Here is a 20,612-nt window from a genome sequence, read left to right as displayed (position 1 = left end):
GAAATTGAACACTTCCATCAGTTTACTGTGAAAAGCTTGAAAAAAGGATGCTGGGTCGGGGTCGTCTAGGACCAGAGCCCAGTCTCTTTTACTCAAAGCTTCCTTAAACTGAGGCAGCAGTTGGTCACTCACAATTCTCTTATAAAATACATAATTGTCATGCCATGATATAGAGGATGAATTACTCGCCAAGCTTTCTTCTTTACAATCCATCAGCACTGGCAGATGGTCGGTAATCAGTGCTAAAGGTACCACCACACTGTAGTCCCAGACATCGAGGTTTGAAAGCAATCGAGTCTATTTCTATACATTTATCCCCTTTGGTGGTAGTATGTTTTATCTATGGTGGTACTGATGATAACAGTAGTTTGGTATCTTTTTTGGCTACACAATTTCATTCTATGTTAATTATTAAAAAGATTTATTATTGTTAGTCTACATTTGCTCAGGGTTTAGTTTGTTGTTCTTGTTGTCAAGTTTTTTCTGTTAAGTAATAATCATATGTCCCATTGCATGTTCGGCTTAGTTGACTCTTAGATATTAGTAGCATCGTAACATTGAATATTGATTGTAAACATTATTTTAACATGTTCGGCTTGACCCTTAGATATTAGTAACATCGTAACATTGAATATTTATTGTAAACATTATTGTAAATTGGTTTGTTTGGACCGTTGGAAGCAAAATAAAATAAAATAAAATAAATGGTGATTTTTGCCCTTGAGCAATAAGACCAAAACCAAAATCTTACTGGCTTGTTTTATAATAATATACATAATGTCTTATAAAAAGTATGTATTAGTTCTGTTGCCTTTGAGGATACCTCAGTCGCCATTCGCATCGGATGTTTTTTGTCCAAGTCAGATCTAGATCTATTTCCGATGCGGCGATAATAACCAGCAACCATGCAGCCGATTGCAATTCAACAGTCGAAGAGTCGAGTTGCGCGTCGGTTTGTGTGTGCGCAGAAATCAATGATAATTTTCCCAAGTCATGCGTGCTCCGGAAATGGAGACAGGTGTATTTGTAAGTCAATAAGATTTAAGAAATTTAATTTTCGCTTGGTGACAGTGTTTTTTATGTCTTCAGAGCAGTGATAAAAATAGTTGTTTTAAATTAGATCTTCACTTGCTGGTGTAAAAATGATCTTTAACCATAGTGCATTTATACAGTTATTTTGTGAAATCAGTAACAATTTACTACATATGCTACATATTGCTATTACTAATTTCCCCAGTAGGCTACTTTAATTGTTAACTAAAATTGCTTCCGAAACAGACACTGATTTAACACGAAAAATGGATGAAAATTTGAGCAGAGGTTATATACAGCTTGGGAAAGCTAGGGGTGCCAATGACTTCCGATTTACCAACGGGTTTAGTCATCTGTCCCCTCCAGTTGACAAATTTAATGGCATTTATTTGTCTTTGGTACTTGCCGGTGTTGGGTTTCTCTTACCATATAACAGGTAAGTCAAATAATCAATATCCCCCACTTCTACCATATTCAATAAATTTGAAATTATAGCAATGGATATGCAATAAAATTAGAGGTTGTATATATAATAGTTTTATACTATATGTACGTTAAACTATTGAAACAAACTTTCAATTTCTTATTATTTAGGTAACTTTTGGAACTATAAACTGTGAAACACCACACTTTCAATCACAAAATTTGTAGCCAAACAAAAAAACTTACCTATAATTATTTCATTTTGAAATAAACTAAGGAAACTATGTATATATACAATTATTGATCTGTCTCCTCTTCAATTTCAGTTTCATCATTGCAGTGGACTATTTCCAAGCACAATATCCAAACAGTACAATAGTTTTTGACATGTCCCTGGTGTACATTGTCATGGCGTTTTTTGCTGTCCTCGCCAACAACATTCTTGTTGAAACTCTGTCCCTCAATACTCGAATAACTTTTGGTAAGGATTTAAAAATTAAAATAAAATTTACCCAGTAAGTTAGTCTATCTGTGCAGGCAGGACACAATCTTATTTTTGTTATATTCACCTATGTTGAATAGTTTTTAACCCTTCACGGACGGGCTAAATCGGGACATAGGACGAGAAAAAATTAGAGGAAAAAATACAAATTATTTTTTTTTATTTGTGTTTTGTTATACAAGTATAACTTACATAAAATAAACACAATGGAACACTTCATACTGTCAAAATAGTTTTTTAATTGTTTTTAACTAGGCCTATGCGCTATCCGCTACCCGTCCGCGAATGAGTAGAAATGCAGCGGATATATCCGCCACCCATCTTTGAAGATATGACCATGACAACGTTAGGCAATGAATAAAAAACAATATGTAAACAATAAATAAAGACAACGTAATGTTGAGCGCGAAATGTCGAGAGAGGAGCCTAGGAATGGTGGTAGGTGCGCGGGAGGGGGGGTGACGCAGAAGAGGGGTTGGTGTGCGAGAGAAGAGAGAGTGCGGGGGAGAGCGCAGCCATGGAGAGAGCAGGAAAGTTGCACCTTGGTACCGCGAAACATTTGGTTACTGCTCAAGCACCTGCCAGTCTGTCTGAAGAGAAGGCGGATATAACCGCTTCCCATCCGGAACATCAAAAACCATAAGAGGATATATCCGTCACCCGTCCTTTATCGCCAAAGACTTAGGCGGATATATCCGTCACCCGTCCGCAAAGGGTTAACTTCGATGTTACTGACTTGTGAATGGGTCATCAATTTTTTTGTGTGTGCTTAAGACATATGTTAAATATATTTTTTAATTTTTTTAGTGTGGCCTTGGCTAGGCCTACCGGCACACAATATATCATGTTTCATGGAAATGTATGAAAACACAGTAAAGCCAACAACTTTGTAGTTCTGGAGGCAGAGCACTTGAACGATTATCATTATAGGCCTACATATTAAAATAAAAAGTATGTTTTCAAATATTCTCTGGAATATTTACTCTTACACTGCAATTACACTGCAAGTTACATTAAAGACTAGTATTCCTGGTTATTAATAGTTTGTTTCCTATTGAGAGGACTCACTCAATTTACACTAATTTAGGAGGAGGTTAGCTTGCTCCTTTTATTAACCCTTTCGCCTATCATTTTAAGGTTCCGTCACCTTGTCCTAGGTTTAATTTATTATGCAGATCATTAAACCTACCTGTATTTTAACTTCAAATTATTGACTACCAATGATAACAATAACAAATCAAATATAAAATAATACCCCTGCCGCAGCAAACCTGCAGACTAAGCTAATTTCCACTTGTCTGAATAATTTTTACTGAAATATTTCCATAAATAAGACATATTTATTCCCAATTTAAATCTAGACGGTAATGTGCAAAAACTCAAATTACCGAATTATTGGTCGGTCATAATTAAGCTCAATCGGAGACTGAGAGATTCAATATAGTACTCTTGCTTCGATGCTATTGCTGGTTGCCAGAAGTTTCAAAAACCAATTCCAATGAGTGTTCAAAACTACTATAATTTACTGACAGCCACATTTTATACATTTTTAGGGACTGGCAACAAAAACAGTGGTGTTTAATACAGTGGTGTTGCAGGTCTAAAGTATCTCTTTTTCCCCTGGAGAGGGAAACATTTCTTTTACTGGCTAGGGAGTAAAAATCAGCTGAAGTTAATAAAAATAGCAATACATTTTTCTCACTTTTTAACTTTGATTGTAAGCAATCAGTAGACATTCGATCCCCTTGTTAAAGTTGTCGCCAGTTTTGTAATCAAAATCGCTGTAGTTTATGTGAGCCACCAACGGATTGCGCTGATCTAAAATAGTAATTTCTGTCGACTACATGATGTTTTTTACCAAGTCAATCTGATGGAACGATTTATTACGAGCTACATCAACTATTATGACCCATCAACTATGTCAGCAACAAAAAATAAGCTAGAAAATATAATTTTCCTACAGTCGCCCGACAAAGTTGGCTTCCCTGTACTGTTTATAGTACAGAAAGCTGCTAATTGCTGCATATTTATACTTTGCCGTACGGTTTATACTTTGCCGTACGGTTTATACTTTGCCGCACATCAGGATTCCAACCAAACAACACAAAACAGCGTGGTTTTATTATGCACGTAATCCGTGTACGCTTGGAAATAGGTTGGCAACACTTAAAGATAATAATTCTATGAGCAGCTGATTGACTAATTATAACTACGATTTAACCTGTCATTTCGTGTTTATAGTTTCGGTATTCCTGAACTTTCTGGACTTTTCTTTTAAACGTTTTTAAAATATTCCTACGATCTTAATAAAAAAAAAAAATACCTTTTAAGCATTTTTTAAGGCGCGGAAACCACTTCAAATTACTAAAACATACGGAACTATATTCTCAAAACGCGTAGCAAATTTCTTGCCGAGGAAAAATAGCGGAGTGATACGGACCGCGGGTACTACATTCTCTAGGGCACCATTTTTGTTGCCAGCTGAACCTAAAAAAGCTTTGTATAGTGTTTGAAAGACTAATTATTTATATGCTTTATAGTGACTGTAAGAAAAATATAATGTGTAACACGAGTGAAAAAGGCCTTTGCTGCACTCGATATCATTCCGCACTCGCCTGCGGCTCGTGCGTAAACATTGCTCTCGTGTGCAGCAAAGTGCCACTTTCACCACTAGTTACACAAATAACTATTTAGACTAGCACATTCTTTGACTGGCTCACACAACTACATTCTTTTTTAGTAAAAAATTGGCAACAGCTGGTCAACAATATTTACCAACAGCATTTACCATTGGCAAAAACATATTGTAATTAGGGGCGTATATAAGGGGAGGAGGAACAGGGGGCCTGGGCCCCTTCCGAAATAATGGATATGAAGAAAAAATAGGTCCTATAATATAAATTATTTATCATGAATCATGATGAATTCATTGCCGTGGCAGACAGTGATAGTTTGTGCGAGTTTGGGTTGCTTCAGACTCGAGCTCCCACCCGCCGCCCGGCTATCTTTTGCTTGCAGCAGTGACTGCTAAAGACCACCATATCTACCGGCGACAGGGGAGGGAAGTAATGAAGAGTTCAGTCAGTTCAGTGGTAGCCATTGTTATTGTTTGTTATCTGTTCGACGTTGTACTGAAATGTTAAAGTTTTGAAGTTCGCGTTCGCACAAAAGAATACTTAAAACAGTAGGTAGAACCCCTTCGAATATGATAATAACAAATCGCATATTTAACTAGGTTTGGATAAGTGTTTACAGATGGAATGACACACTGTTAAACCTTGATCAATGCTTTTTGATTTAGTAATTGAGATATTTTCTTCCCTTGGCTTGAATAGATACATTTTTATAATTTAATGGACCAATTTAATGATACAGCGTGATCTTGGTAAAGTAAAGGTCAAATTTAGCGCAAATTACCGCAGCAAAACTGAGATAAAGTGTCTACTTGAAAATACTTAACCTGACCTTAAATTAATCTCGGCCCCCTCCAACAAAAAATTGTATATCCACTACTGATTGAAATCTATTTTCTTTGTAGCTTCTGGATACAAAGACAACCGTAAAAGACGAAATGATTCTATACCTACCTGCTGCTTACCTGCTCCTACCTAACAGCTGCTTACCCACAATAGCAAAATTGAAAACAAAATGGAAGTTATTTTGGGAGCTTATCTTAACATGAAAAGTAGCTTCCTTTTGTAACTTAGTTGGCTTTGGTGCAATATGACATATAATATAGATCATCACACAAGCAATAGTTAGCACACAGTGGGCGAAGTGGCACTTTGCTGCACACAAGAGAAATGTTTACGCGTCGAGCCGTAGGCCTGTGTGGAAAGTTTCAAGTGCAGCAAAGGCACTTTGCACTCGTGTTCCACATTATATTTTTCCTACAGTTTGTATAAATCATATAAAATAATTAGTCTTTCAAACATTATACAACACGTTTTTAGGTTAGGTTAAATTATCAATTATTATCAATTATCAATTATCAATTATTAAAGATGGGGACGCCACTATGTGCGTATTTTAACCCAAATATGAGGTGAAGGATGAGTGTAGGATGAGTGGCGCGATCTTGTAGTCTTGTTAGTGACTAAGGCCGACATGTTCCTTAGACACAGCTGTTAATTAATAGCCCATACAGCTAATGGCAACTAAGGGACCTACAGTTTATAGTGGAATCCGAACCACATTTTTTCTTTGTAATTTACGAATTGGTCTAGTTATCGGGATAGTACTGCGGATAGTCGTAGTACTCACTAGTGCGGACGTTAATCCACACCAGGTAGCATCACATCCACAGTGCATCCCTATAAATATCCACCTCCTAGTAGCTGGATTACAGGACGACGCCACCCGTCCCAGTAAATCCAAACATTGAACGAAATGGGAAGCGCTGCACCAGCTGATCGTAGTCGTAATATCTTTAAGTGTTGTTAACTTATTTTCAGGCGTACACGGATTACGTGCATAATAAGAGCATGCTGTTTTGTGTTGTTTGGTTGGAATACTGGTGTGCACCAAAGTAAAAACTGTGCACCAAAGTAAAAACTGTGCGCGAAAGTAAGAACTGTGCTCGAAAGTAAAAACTGTGCGTCAAAGTAAAAACTGTGCGCCAAATTAAGGCTTTCTGTACTATAGGCTAATCTATTCAAGGAAGCCCACTCTATTCGACTGTAGGAAAAAGTGTCTTTTCAACCCTCGCTCAGTTAAACTTGAGAGAGTCACTTTACGCCCTAGTGAAATACTATAAGATCCAATTTCAAAACATAGGTTTTTGAAATTTCTATTTTTATTACAATGTATCACAATTTTATCAAAATAAGTTAGTTCTTATCTTACTCCTACATCCCTTATGTATTTGTAAAATTTACTGAAAATATTTTGTCTTACTTTGCTTTACTATACCGTAATTTGATATTTCAAGGGGCTAACTTTGTCATACTTATTTTTCAGGATATGTGGTGTCTTTTTTTACATTGTTGTTTGTGGCAACTTGTGAGATTTGGTGGGAGATATTTGGATCAGGTACCTCATACACCATCAACTTGATAGCTGTGGCAGTTGTAGCTCTAGGATGCACTGGTGAGTTTTGAGATAGGTATTTCACCTATTGACAACAAGCTCTTGTACACGAACTACATCGAGTGGTTTGGGTTAGATGTCATAAAATGCAGAATAAGAGGATGGGATTTGTACAGTGAAATAAAAGTATTTCATTATTTCATGTTTTTTTTTAATCACCATAAAAATCATAATTAAAAAAATAGAAAAAACGCTTGGAGATACCATGGATTTTAGTACCTTCTTACCAAATTTCATCAAAATTGGACCACAGCTCTGTACACATCCACTAATAAGTTGATCTGTATCTCTGTACACATCCACACATACAGACAGACACACACACACACTCACACTCGGTCAGACATCACTTCAAAAACCACTTTTTTGGGTTCAGGGGGAGGGGTACCCCAAACGGATATATATCCAATCCAAACTCAATCTCAAAAATTTTGGCAAAAACAATACTTTCTCCATATATTATGTATAGGGGGACAAAGTAAAAAAAGTTATAAAACGTATGAAAGTGTCACTCCATCTACAGCACTGCAAATAAATATGGGCCAGGTCTCAAGTTTCTGTTTTGACTATTAAACTCTGGAAAGATCCCTGGAATTATTTTATTTAGTTATTATTTATTTGAAACAAATTGAACACACATTTTTTACATATCATTTTACACCATGCTGCAAAAGCCTGACATGGCTTGTCTGCAGCTCATTAAACTAAGGGAAATCAAGTCCAAACTCGTATCACTTCCATCAGTCAGTGTGTGTGTCCTCCTTATCTCTCTTTAAAAAATTAAAACTTAACTTTAAGAGAAAAGTTTGCTTTGCTTAAGTTAAGAGGCTGTACTTAATGGTGTTTTTCCAGACTTTAAGCTATGATTTTTTTCTCCACGAGGAAGATAATTATTGACTGGTAACTGGGAAGCGGATACAATCGGGTTATAATTCTTTATTGCCTCTTTGTGACAGGTGTTGGGTGGGGTTTATATTATACAAAGCTGGAAGAAAAAGAGTTGCTCTGGAGGGCTGCTTGTTATTAAGGCTCTTTTTGGGTGTCGTTCTAAGAAACAATTAGCACATAATAAAAAAAAAAAAATAAACCGGGGACAAAAAAATAGTTTACGCTATACAGAACTGTGAGTAACTCAATATGCATCCAGGATAAGTGTAGTATTATACTAGGTCTAATAAAATTACTTATTAGTAAAAATACACTTAAAATATTGGCTCTTGGCAATGTGAATTGTTATTTGGCATGTGTTTTCTAGTTCAGCAATCCAGTTTCTATGGGTACACAAGCATGCTACCCAGCCGATACACCCAGGCAGTCATGGCAGGGGAAAGTAAGTTTAACTATCCCTCAATAGTTTTTTAATTTATTGATTTAAAAAAGTGCTATCCTGAAAGAGTTTATTCGAAACCACAACCCCTCTGATATATATAGAAAAGATAATTATACCTTAAACCAAGGTTTTGGTTTTACTTAGGAGAACAAAACAAAATTTTTTGCCACACCCTGTACTTTTAGTTAAAAATATTTCTCCCATAAAATGAATGCCTTAATTTATCAACCATAAAATAATATCTTTCCTGCTAGGTGGTGCCGGGTTCCTGGTATCGGCAAACCGTATCCTCACCAAGATGGTGATGGACGATCAACGAGCCAACACTCTAATCTTCTTTGGGGTGTCTGTGATGATGGTTGCTCTGTGCTTCTGTCTACACCAGATGGTGAGACGGACAGACTTTGTCCAGTTTTACCTCACGCTGTGTCGTGAGTCACGTAGGATTACGCTGGAGCCTACAGAAGACGCAGGATTGGTGAGTGTTTCATTGCATGGTTGATTAACTGTGATTGAATATAATATAATATAAAACCAACTATATAAAGGGATAACATTACCCATAGCAATCAAGACTTTTTAGTTATGTCAAAGTTGAAATAAATTGTTTTCAAGATTAAAGAAACGATTCAAGATTTAATGAAGATCTTCTTTGTTTTGAATTCAAAACATATGTTAAAGATTTATTTCACACTTTTTTGTAAATTTACTAACATTTATATTTTAAGATTTATTGTAGTGTTTAATCAATATTTGTATGAAGTGGAATAACCTCAACGGTTACACTTAGAAAACAATTTGGGAATAAAGATGAAGATGTGGTACAGGTGTTTGTTCATCCAATACCTCGCTCCAATCAAAAAAGGTTAAAATAATATAGCCTAGCATGCATGGTAGTAAAGGGAGCACCTATACCAGGGTGATCAACTCAAGGAAGCCACCATTGGGATATCGGAAACTGTAAGAATTAGAGAAAACTTTAAATGGGGGACATTCCTTTATTTTTTGTGGAAATTAAAAATATGAATTTAGTTTTTCAGCTGCCATTTTCCAATATGGTGGCCAACTTTAAAATTTCTTATAGAACACACTATATTTGATTATGTTTTCGGATAGAACATGCAATTTAAAAACTTGTTTATTCTTGGTATTTTTTTCATAAACCCACTCGTTTAGGAGTTACAGCCTGTGGAAAAATGACTTCCGGTGTACATGTTGCATAATGTAGCTCCTAAACGAGTAGGTTTATAGCGAAAATGCAAATGTAAATAAGTCTTAAAATTGCATCTACGTTCCAAAAGGACCATAAAATGCCTTAAAATACACAGTTTCCCACTTTTCAAGTTTGCTGCCATTTTGGAAAATGGCTGCCATTTTGGAAATAATAGAATCAATATTTTTTACGTATTTTATCGTTTTTTTGGAATGTGATTGGACTACATCAGTGCTCTTTTAAGCAAGGCTCATTTTATTTTTACCTGTGCAACTCCTTTTTTGTTATTTGTTTATAACTATATGGCAACGGAAATTGACTTTGAAATCCGTGATTAATACAGGGCTATTAATAAATCGTATCGTCTTCTAAATCAAACTACAAAATTCGTTCATGGTCCAGCATTTCCTCTGTGATTATTCAATTCACTTTAATTGCTCTGCTGTTGTTAAACCAATTAATGAAATCATAGATGCTGGGTCAATATTTAAGCTCTGAATAACATGTTGTAGGTCAGGATGAAACACATAGTTTAACTGCGCCAAGATTTAATAAATAGCTAAGTATTGCTGTTTTATTACTAAAAATATTAATCTACTATACTAACTAATGTATCTACATCAACATATTTAGGCAATTTTCCTATTGATTTTACCTGAGTTTCTAGGATAAGATTTAGGCTTAAGATTATAGTCCTTTAGTTTAGCCCATAAAAAAAACATCTTGTACACAATCAATGTAAGAATTCTTCTGATCCATCTATAAATTACCAGAGTTTTTAAAAATCAGAATTTTGAGGGTTTGACAGCTAGCTCGCAGGAGGATGGGAAAGCTAGGGCTCAAGTTAAAGGTCCCAGGGTGTTGAAAAAAAAAAAAAAAACAGATCATGTCAAACCTACCAGAAAATTAGAAATAACATAAAATTCTTCCATTTAAAATGCATTGGGATTTTAAAACGTCAGCTTTGTTTACATTAAACATTCATTTTTATCCTACTTAGGGATGGACGAGATTGGATTTTTAGTTCGAGACGAGACGAGACAAGATTTTTTATTTCTCATAAAATTTCGAGACGAGATCGAGACGGGATTTCCCTTCTCATACACAACGGGAAATGCACGTTCAAATTGTTACCTGATTTTGTAACATTGTTAGATGACTGTTTAAATACAAAAGTAATGATAATAGCCAAGAATATTTACAATCTTTTATTAAAAAACATCAGCATAACATTTTTTTACTAATCACCCCTAACTTATTAAAAATGCCTACGATTAAGATATCAGTTAGGATAGAGTTCAACTTATCCTAAAATAAAATAAATCATAAAATAAAAGCAATATTAATTTTTATAAAATAGTTACTTGATTAGACTTTTTATAGTAATAAAACATTCCTCACACTACTTACACTTCACAAAACTTCTCAAATGTTATTAAAGTAATATTATTAAAATAATTAAAGTAATATTTAGATTTAAAGAATTAATTAAATACGAACGCCTTCGTAAAAGAAACGCAACTACAACACGCTCCTGTATTGCGGGTATTGCATTGACTTTCTGCAGGCGTTTTTAATTTTTTAAAATTTCCCGAAATTTCGAGACTTGACCATCCCTAAATCCTACTTTTAATTTTGTTGATAGAGTATGTGAAGTTTGTTTATTAATCAACAAATAATTAATTTAGATAAATTCAGCTTTCACTAAAGTAATCTAAAAATGATTAACTTAAGATTTTTGACAAATAATTATAATGTTCACCGCCTTTAACAGAATTAAACCTCTCTAGAATGATTCAAATGATTTATTGAAAATAACATCGACAAAAGCAAACAAAGAGACTGTTTTTCACACAAAAGTGATATCTATATCATGACACATAGAAAATTTGATTCTGAGTGTGTTTAAATATTGTAAAAATTTGTTTTGCAATTTGAGCTTTTTAGGGACTTATGTCTCTACAATAGCTTTGATTAAATTTTCTCAAAGTATTAACTGACATCTTTTTGAAATTAGTTTGCTAACCAGGCCTATCCGTCCATGAGTGAAGGGGATTTTGATTTCACAGAGTGTGGTGATAAAAACGATTAAACAGTAAATGTGCTTTTTTTTTATGAGAACTAAAAATACAGCCTCACAGCCTTGCTCACTCAATTTTCAAAGCTAATTTACACTGGATCTGTATAAAATCAGTTGCTTGAAGGATTTTGAATTGTAATAGTATATTACGTTACTAGTCCTGAAAATAAATGTTTACCGGACGAGTGTGGTCGTTCCCGTGCGAGACGAAGTCGAGTACGGGATTACCATACGAGTCCGGTAAACACATTTCGGACGAGTGACGTACGATAGTTTACGCCATACTACTTAATTCGTACAAATCCTTATATATTTCCACCAACTAAAGGACTAAACATCACCAGTCATGACCTCTAAGAGAGGTTATGTTTTTGTTTATAACCAATCATTGCCACGCAAATACAGTATAATCAGCTGATTGGTGTCCGGTAAAACTCATTGCAGAACAGTATTACGCAATGAAACCCCATTTGAATAAGCTGGCGGCAAACAGCTGTTTTCTGGACTAAATCCTTGCGTGGGAAGTTCGTCAAAATAATGTAGTGTGGCGTAATAGTAGTTTACGCAACAATTGCCTAAATATAGTGTTAACAACATGAGTAGAAGGCAAGGTACGAGCCTTGGCGAGTGCCTTAAAACTTCTACGAGTGTCGTTAACACTATTTACGCGAGTTGCGTAGGCCACTTTGCCTACGACAGTGTTTTAATTACTAAAAATTACTACTCGTAACCTCTTTATGTTTTCGTTTATAACCTCTCATTGCCACTGACAGTGATGCAACGAAACATTGTATCAAACACTAATGCACCAATCAACAATTAAATTGGCCTAAACAGCTGATTAGTTGAATTTCAAATCATTACAATTTGACTTCTCCTCTCTCAATCCTTGAACCTCATTGATCCGTTACCTGAGTTGATATGACTATGAGTAAAACTATGCTGTTATGAAAGTGAACAATGCTGTTATGAAAGTGAACAATGCTGTTATGAAAGTGAACAATGCTGTTATGAGATACTTTTCAATTCTAAGAACTGTACTGAAAAGGCTACTTTAAAAAACGGTTGTAGGTAAAATAATTTAAGTCTCTAGTCAATAAATGAGAGGAATTTTAAGTTAACTTCTTAATTGTTCATTTAATATCACAATGTTAAATTAGTTTATTTCCAGTATCCAAAAGTCAATATATACTGTATAAGAAAATAAAAAAGGAATTTGTTATATAATTAATTAAGTTTCAGTTTTGATTACTACCCTTTTCCCCAGAACGCACCATTTCTCAAACTTGGTCCCCTCCCAAGTTCCTGCATGGTTACACTATGCAGAGTTTATGGGTCTGTAATGTTAAAATTTTGATCAACATATTGATTTCTATAAATTATAACTCAATCTACAGATGGATCCATTGGATCAAGTGGAAGGCGCGTCTAAGAGTCAATACGGAGTGTTGAAACTTCAGCCGCAGAGTCCTATGGATGCTGCAAGTGGACAGCACTTCAGTTTTGCCAACCCGGTGTATGAGCCCAGTGGTACCAATCCCGTGGGGCCGTCGTACAAGGTGGAGGATGTGGTCGTCCGCATGAGAAGCACGACAGGCTCTGGTTCTTACAGGAGGACCAACTCTACCAGAGCTTGGGCGGCCATCAAAAGTAAGATTACGGTTTTATTTTGGCTTGGTATTACAGTAGAGTCTCGATTATCAGACCAAAACTGGCCGCATAAAGGACGTATAAGCTAAATGTCAGAAAACACAGAACTTAATAGAAATAAACAGTATCAGCAATCTGACACATACTTTCTCCTGTTTGCTTGTCTACAACCCTTTCAGGGCACATGGGTAATCGGTGAGATTAACTTTGATAATTTATTGGTAAAATCACAAACGTTGCAACAACTTTTAAACAGTAATTTTTACAGAAATAGGGGTTGTACCATTTTGTTTAGAGTTAAAAGGACTTTTTCATACACACAATTTGAATCAGTCTTTTTTTTAACCGATCTTCCATGAATGGCTTTTATGGGAAAAATCACAGAAGTTACAATAAACTTTTTACCCTTATTTTTTACAGCAATGGGGATTATACCACCTTGTTCAGGATAAAAAAGAGTATAACATACTAAATTATAATCAAAATCGTACTGGCCAATTTTGAGAAAACTTTATTTTTGTTATTTTATGGGTTTTTCTAAAAAAAATCACCATTAATAATCAAAGTTACAAAAAATAAAAAAATAAAAATACGTGGACATATAATGGATTGTACTCCACATAACAAATTTCATCAGAATCGGACGACAGGTTTGGTCTGTAGCTCTGTACAGATCCACACATTCTAACAGACACACAGTAAAACACTTTTATGGGGTTCAGGGGGACCCAATATGGATATATCCACAGAAAATTTAAATACAGTAATACTATGGTATTGGTATAGGGCGAGGCGAGAAAGTAAAAAATACATTGTTAACACGTCAAAATCATAAAGTTAATCAGTTTTTTTTTTTTAATCATCTTGTTAGTCAAGCCTATTTGATTTGAAGCTTCTATAAATAAAACTACCTTTTTCATTTTGAATACATCACCACAAATAACCTACAAGTCTTTTGTTTAAGTTAAGGTTAACAAGAACTTAAAACATGAAAATGCTTAGGCTACAGAATAAGTTTTTGATGCTGCAGAGGGATTGGTAGCAAGGTGGGAGGTTGCACGTAACGTGTGGCACTACATGCTGTCCATTGCACTGGCGTACTTCGTCACACTCTGTCTCTACCCGGGGATCGAGTCGGAGATTGTGAGCTGTAAGTTCGGCAACTGGATGCCTGTCATACTCATGGCTGGGTTCAACGCTGCAGACCTAATGGGGAAAGTGAGTAGAAATCTAAGTTACTCAAAAGTGGTTATAGAGTGTTACCGAAGTAATAGGTTGTATTGTATTGCTTATTGGTGAGTGGATAACTGAGTTACTTTAAAAACTTGTTATGTATTGGAGGATAGAAAACTATGAGGGTTGTCTGTAAGTTAAGATCTCCGATGCCCTCTAGCCACAGCCAAGCTAGATAATTTAAATCTGTCTCTGCAAGTAAAAACTTTCATGACTACTATTCTACTGGGCCCCACTCCTGTATGAAGATTAGTTTCATGATAATTTATAACAATGTGAAGTAAACACGATGCTTTAGATATGTATTGTGTTCTGTAATTATTTTTATCCTGTGGTCTTAGACGTTAACTTCCCATTGAATGCCTACAATAATCCCTCAGATAACATAAACCATCAAAAACTAATTTAGAATAAGTACTTTGATGCTTATACTTTGATCACATAGGTGGTGGCGTCAGTGCCGTATGAGTGGTCACGTTCCCAGCTGCTAGTGTTCGCCAGCCTGCGTGCCGTCCTCATTCCCCTGCTAGTGCTGTGCGCCACACCCCGCGGGTCACCCGTCATCCCAGGGGAGGGATATCCCCTCTTGTTCTCACTACTGCTTGGCCTCACCAACGGCCTCGTGGGGAGTGTGCCCATGATTCAAGCACCCAGCAGAGTCAGCGAGGAACATCGCGAACTTACTGGTACATTCTTTTGGCTTTGAGATCCTTACATTTTTGGAAATCGGAGAAGTAAAAGAAAGTGACCTTGGCATATGTACTACATGGACCATAGTCTGATACACTTTTCTGATTTTACTTTTCTGTGACTAATATAAATCCTAAGGAAGAAGTATTTGAATAAGCTATTATATCTTGCAAATGGTTGAACCAAAATAGCTACATCATATACTTTTCTTGTAGCAAATTTAATCTTCTTAAATTTGTTAATTTAGTATTGTATACAAAATTTTATTTACGAAAAACCTAAAAAAGGGACCTTTAGAGCCCCCTAGCCCCCTTAGCTCCCCTCCTGCTGGTCAGTACTTTTAGTACCTATGTTGTTTAGGGACCCTTCCCCTATAACTGTACCAAATTTGGCTTACACATGAATTTTTTCCGCTACAATCTCTTCTTAACCTGGACTTTTTCTCTTACCACAAATACCAAAAATTCTTTATGTTAAAAAATGCTTGAGTTTAAATAAAAGACATCAGTCAGAGAGGCTTAATTTAAATACAAAGTTTTTTTTACTGAAACTGGCTTTGACTATAACATGGGAATGCCATGTCTACTTCTTTCCACTGTCAAAGCTAATATCAGCTGCTTCTTGAGAAAAAAGTTTAGTACGTTCCTAATAATAGATTACTAGAAGAAAAAATACCAGGTACAAAATTACTTATATATCAATTTCACTCTGATGAATATTAAAAATGTGCGACTGCAGTATAGTGCTGTTAATTTTAGCAATACCTGATCAAAATTGTTATTAGAAGTAATCTACCAACAGCAAAATACACTCTGGCCATCAGAAGTGGCATGGTTCAGTTGTCTACCCAATTGTTTCAGCTTAGCCACTGAGGATGTCACTTTACAGCATCAGCCAAACATCTAGCAGTAGAATTACTTCTGACACAATTGACATAAAAACCATTTATTCTGACAACACGAGTGTTTTATTTGTGTTGATTTTCCTCAGGAAACATAATGACACTATCCTACAACGTTGGCTTGACTGGGGGCTCTTTAGTAGCGTATGTCCTGGACGCTATGTTGGGCCCTCCTCTGGTAGCTCCTTGCCGAGCTCCTCCCCGATACTTCACCCCCAACCCCCGCACCATGCTGGCCAACCTGACAACACCGTACACCACAGTGGCTGCCACCACAGCTGTTACAGTGGCTACAGTGTTGACCACTTCACCGACCACACTCACCAGTCTAGCCAACCCGACAACACTCAGCAACCTTACATTAGCTCTGTACAATGTCACTACCATGCATTAGGTCGTCTAAGATTTAACTTTAAGATATATTTTCTGTGATCTGAATGCTAAGTTTGATTTTACAGTACTTCTCATTTTTGATGTTTATTTATAGTGGGTTAGGAAGATTGAGAAATTGACTTTGGATACAGTTAGAATCATCTTCATGTATAGTCTGAAGCCTCTTTTGATATGTTTTGTTTCCGGTATTATTAAGGGTGTTGAGGTCAAATAAGTTTACTATGTAGAGTAAATTTTACACAACGTGCTTTACTAATAATTTTCCAATACAAAAATGCACGCTGCATTGTTTTTGGTTAATGTAGTTTTAAAGTTAATGAAATAATGAAAGTAAACAGTAACTAGACAGTAAACATGAAGGACTGGGACTTGGCCAGTACAGCTGGGCGTTCGACCGTCAGAACCGAGATAGTACGGATAGAATTCCGACTGGCTGCTGAGGCCACTCCGGCTGACCTTCCAATCGCAAAGGGTTAAATGTTGCTTTTAAAAATTCTCTGTCCGAAAATATCTGTACTAAACCACATTGGTTGTAACTGTTATTTTTTTTACGGTTTAGGAAGATACAATTTCTATATTTTCTCAAACAATTCCTATGGTTTTTCTGAATGTGTTTTATATACTTTTTCATAATTATTTTCACTTCTACATTAACTTATATATGAATTTTTATTATGGTAGAACCCCTCATATCCGACCTCGGAATAAGCGACTCCTCGGGATATCCAACCTAATGTTTGACCGCCTACTTGTTTCCTGACTGGGGCGATAATGCCGAGCGTGATCGGTTGGCCGAAAGGCCAAAGGATGTTGCCATAATTGGGGTAGACGATCACTACTGATACCGATAACGGGTGTTACCGCCGTCGTGAGAGACAATCACCGAAGTCGCTAAGACTGCAAGGTACGCTCACGGGTGTTGTAACGGTCGCCGGAGACGATTGCCAATGTTGCTGAGACTGCAAGTTATGCTCACGTCTGTTGCCACGGTCGGGGGAGACGATTACTGATGTCACGGAGACTGTAGGTTGTGCTCCTCCCGATATCTGACCTTTTTGCTGTTCCGTTCCGACCATGGCTTGATCCGTCATGGTCGTATATGAGGGGTTCTACTGTACGTCTAACTTCTTATATACAAATATAGCTTTAAGTAGAATAGGTAGTGAATAGCTGGCAATTAATTTATGTCAGTATAATTATAGCATCTGTTGATGTCAGTTGTTTTTATATAGGTGTATAACAAGCTTTGCGGCTTGAAGCGATTTTTGCTGTTTCGTTTAATGTAAATTCACTGTGATATAACCAAATTCTCATTTACTTCTTGGTATTAATGGATGTAGAGTTCCTTATTGCTGCATTATTGCGCCTTATAAAGGTACACCTTATACAGGGTTATCAGTTTGACATGCATAATTTTATTAACATTTTTTATTCCAACACGATTGTGAATTTCCTTTTAACTTTCTATATTAATCTGTATGGTAATCTGGATTTTTTAGATTAGTTTGTTTTGTTGGTATTATTATTAAATTGATGAGATAGATATTAAGTCATCCGAACTAGCTATAGATATATATTGAAGGCAGTTTTCCTGAGAAAAATCCAAGTTAGGGTGGTCCATAATAACTGCTAACATTTTGTTTTGTGACAGCTCAGCTAATTTATGGGTTAGAGGGATGATTTTTGCGTTGAATGGTTCCTTAATTAATAGCATTATTTGTAATTATAAGTTATTCAAACTATTCAATATGAAATATGAATAAAACTCAAACTCATGAATTTCTTTGATTACAGTAAACTGTAATTGTTATTTTACACATCGTTGTTTTATTTATTACCTCACATAAATTGCATAAATTTCACACATTATAGGCTATTTATTTTTTATGCCATCTCCATTAGAAAAGTTGAATAGTATGTACAACTTAGAATTACAAAAAATCTATACTTATTTAATACGCAAGCAGGTTTTTTGTGACAATTACTCCTCCGAAACTACTGAACCGATTGACATGTTTTTGGTGTCATTGGAAAGAGCGTAACGTGAAGCTGTGCAGGAAATTTTCTTTATAGGGAAATAATTAGAGAGTGAGGCCCTTTAAAGTTTCGTATTTCTCCATAAGATTAACATGGGAAACAAAAATTGTTATGCAGCTCCAGCTGTTGGCAGAAATTAAAAGTGAGAAGAAGAACATATGTTAATTTTTAACAGTCAATAAGTTTGCTAATTTAACAGTTTGCTATAAACATTTACTGACTTGGTTGAAATGAAATACAACTATTTAATTTGGGTTGGCGTAAATATTACAATGGAAAAAAGCGAGAGAACCTGGTGGATAAATTGATGTATTCTGTTACGTACATCTTCAACATTTCCATAACCTTTTGGTCGAATCTTTTAAAAATATCAGAAATTATGACCGGTATTCCTTTGTAAATAACGCCTCTAATACTTAGAAATTGCTCGAATTCGAGCAACAGGGACACTAGTTCTATTAATTAAGCCACAATTCAACCCAAAAAAACATCTTTTTAACCCATGAATTAGCTCAGCTGTCACAAAACAAAGTGTTAGTGGTTATTACGGACCACCCGGGTAGACATCCTGTTTGCGATGAGAACAAATTGTGTAAAAATGTTATTTTTTATTTATTACGATATAAACATTATAGTGATGATGTAAGAACCGTAATCATTTAACACCTAAAGAAGTAACCTTTACCAAATTGTATTGAAAACAGTTTTGATCCTATTTGCATGTAATATGAATGTACAGTAAAATAAAGTTTTATTAGCGCCATTAGCGGGTTTCTTTCATTTGAGTCTAACTACTATTTTTGAATGAAAGTTGTTTGAAGGTGTCGTCTTCTTTATGTTTTAAAATACATTCAAATATCTTTTGCTTTAAGTCCTCACAACAGTATTAACAACCTCAAAAGCTTGTTTTTGTTAAAGATTCAACCATGCACTAATGCCACCTTCAGATATCTATCTATAGCTCAATCATTTGTATGTACGATTTAATTGTTAGGTAATACATTTAACCTTTTATTTTAAAAACTCGCTTTTATTAAATTATTTAAAAAATTTTTTATTCGCATAAATAACAGTTGTTAGATTTGATCTTGTGCTTTATATATATTGTGAAGTGCAGGTAACATAAACGCTTTTTTTGGACACACCTTAAAAAAACCGTTTTGGATTCAACTTTAATTTAAATGTAACTTTACAAAACCACTAAGAATGTCCATGTGGTGTTGATAAAATGTAAAATAATAAATTGCACACTTTTTGTCCGAACACTGTATTTTAGCAATATTTTCTAACTAGGGTAGAATAGCGTATAACACTTTCTATGGGCGTTTCAGTTCTGTTAAGTTTTTAGAATAGTATTTGGCAGATGATCTCTTTGACATTTGTCTGTTATGCTTCCAATATATCTATTTCACAAACTTTGCTGCGATAGTGAATATTAGTGGATGAAATTTGGAATCCGCAATATATCAAATTACCTTAGATTACCAAATTTTGTTGCTTACCTTCACAGTTTTAGTGTTAAACTATTCGGTTACTGTAGTCTAATGAATTATACGATGTCATGTAAGATATTTTCTCAAATTGCGTATTTTTATTTATTTGTCGATAATGTTTGATTATTACATAATATATGTACACTGTTTGTATCTAATACTCATGTTTTAGTTTTTAAATATATGTAACATATCAAAACAATAAAAAAATTCTTTACGTTTTGTTTGAGATGTTTAAAACTCTGTGTATTTTAAGACATGTACAGGTGTAGTGGTTGTGTACCATAAATTATACAAAGTTTAATGTTTTAATGTTGATGTGTACATTAAATGTATATTCCCTTTATTGTTATACACAGTTGATTAATTGGAAACATGAAGGCTGGATAATTTGAGAAGAGAAATATAAGTTTGTTAAAAAAATGTCTAGGCTTTCTTATCCTTATTTCTATTTCTCTTAATTTTAGATGGTTTAGTTTCAAAACCTGAGCAGTCATTACATTTTAAAAGAATTTATTGGCCCCCCAGGTATTGGATGTAAGAAAAT

The 20,612-nt window shown here is 35.2% G+C and overlaps 1 protein-coding gene across 1 annotated transcript; it reads left to right on the top strand.

Annotated features, from left to right (window-relative positions):
- Positions 1–948: 948 nt before the first annotated feature.
- LOC129004024 (equilibrative nucleoside transporter 4-like) lies at positions 949–20,462 on the top strand. Its single transcript, XM_054432397.1, has 9 exons — positions 949–1,468; positions 1,782–1,936; positions 6,917–7,045; positions 8,301–8,375; positions 8,630–8,853; positions 13,066–13,318; positions 14,349–14,536; positions 14,997–15,237; positions 16,232–20,462. The coding sequence occupies exons 1-9, from the start codon at positions 1,299–1,301 to the stop codon at positions 16,534–16,536; spliced, it is 1,740 nt and encodes a 579-aa protein (XP_054288372.1). The 5' UTR covers positions 949–1,298; the 3' UTR covers positions 16,537–20,462.
- The last annotated feature ends 150 nt before the right edge of the window (positions 20,463–20,612 follow it).

This window comes from Macrosteles quadrilineatus, unplaced genomic scaffold, assembly GCF_028750875.1.
Source record: "Macrosteles quadrilineatus isolate MER2022 unplaced genomic scaffold, UCM_ALF_1.0 Scaffold_9__3_contigs__length_116548681, whole genome shotgun sequence".
In the NCBI taxonomy this organism is placed as follows: Eukaryota; Metazoa; Arthropoda; class Insecta; order Hemiptera; family Cicadellidae; genus Macrosteles; species Macrosteles quadrilineatus.
The sequence above is the reverse complement of the archived record's forward strand: the minus strand, read 5'-3'. Positions and strand labels throughout refer to the sequence as shown.

Coding starts and splice junctions, on each gene's coding strand:
- LOC129004024 (XM_054432397.1), top strand. CDS start 1,299: ATGGATGAAAATTTGAGCAGAGGTTATATACAGCTTGGGAAAGCTAGG. Junction 1,469..1,781: donor TTTCTCTTACCATATAACAG/GTAAGTCAAATA, acceptor CTTCAATTTCAG/TTTCATCATTGCAGTGGACT. Junction 15,238..16,231: donor GGAACATCGCGAACTTACTG/GTACATTCTTTT, acceptor GATTTTCCTCAG/GAAACATAATGACACTATCC.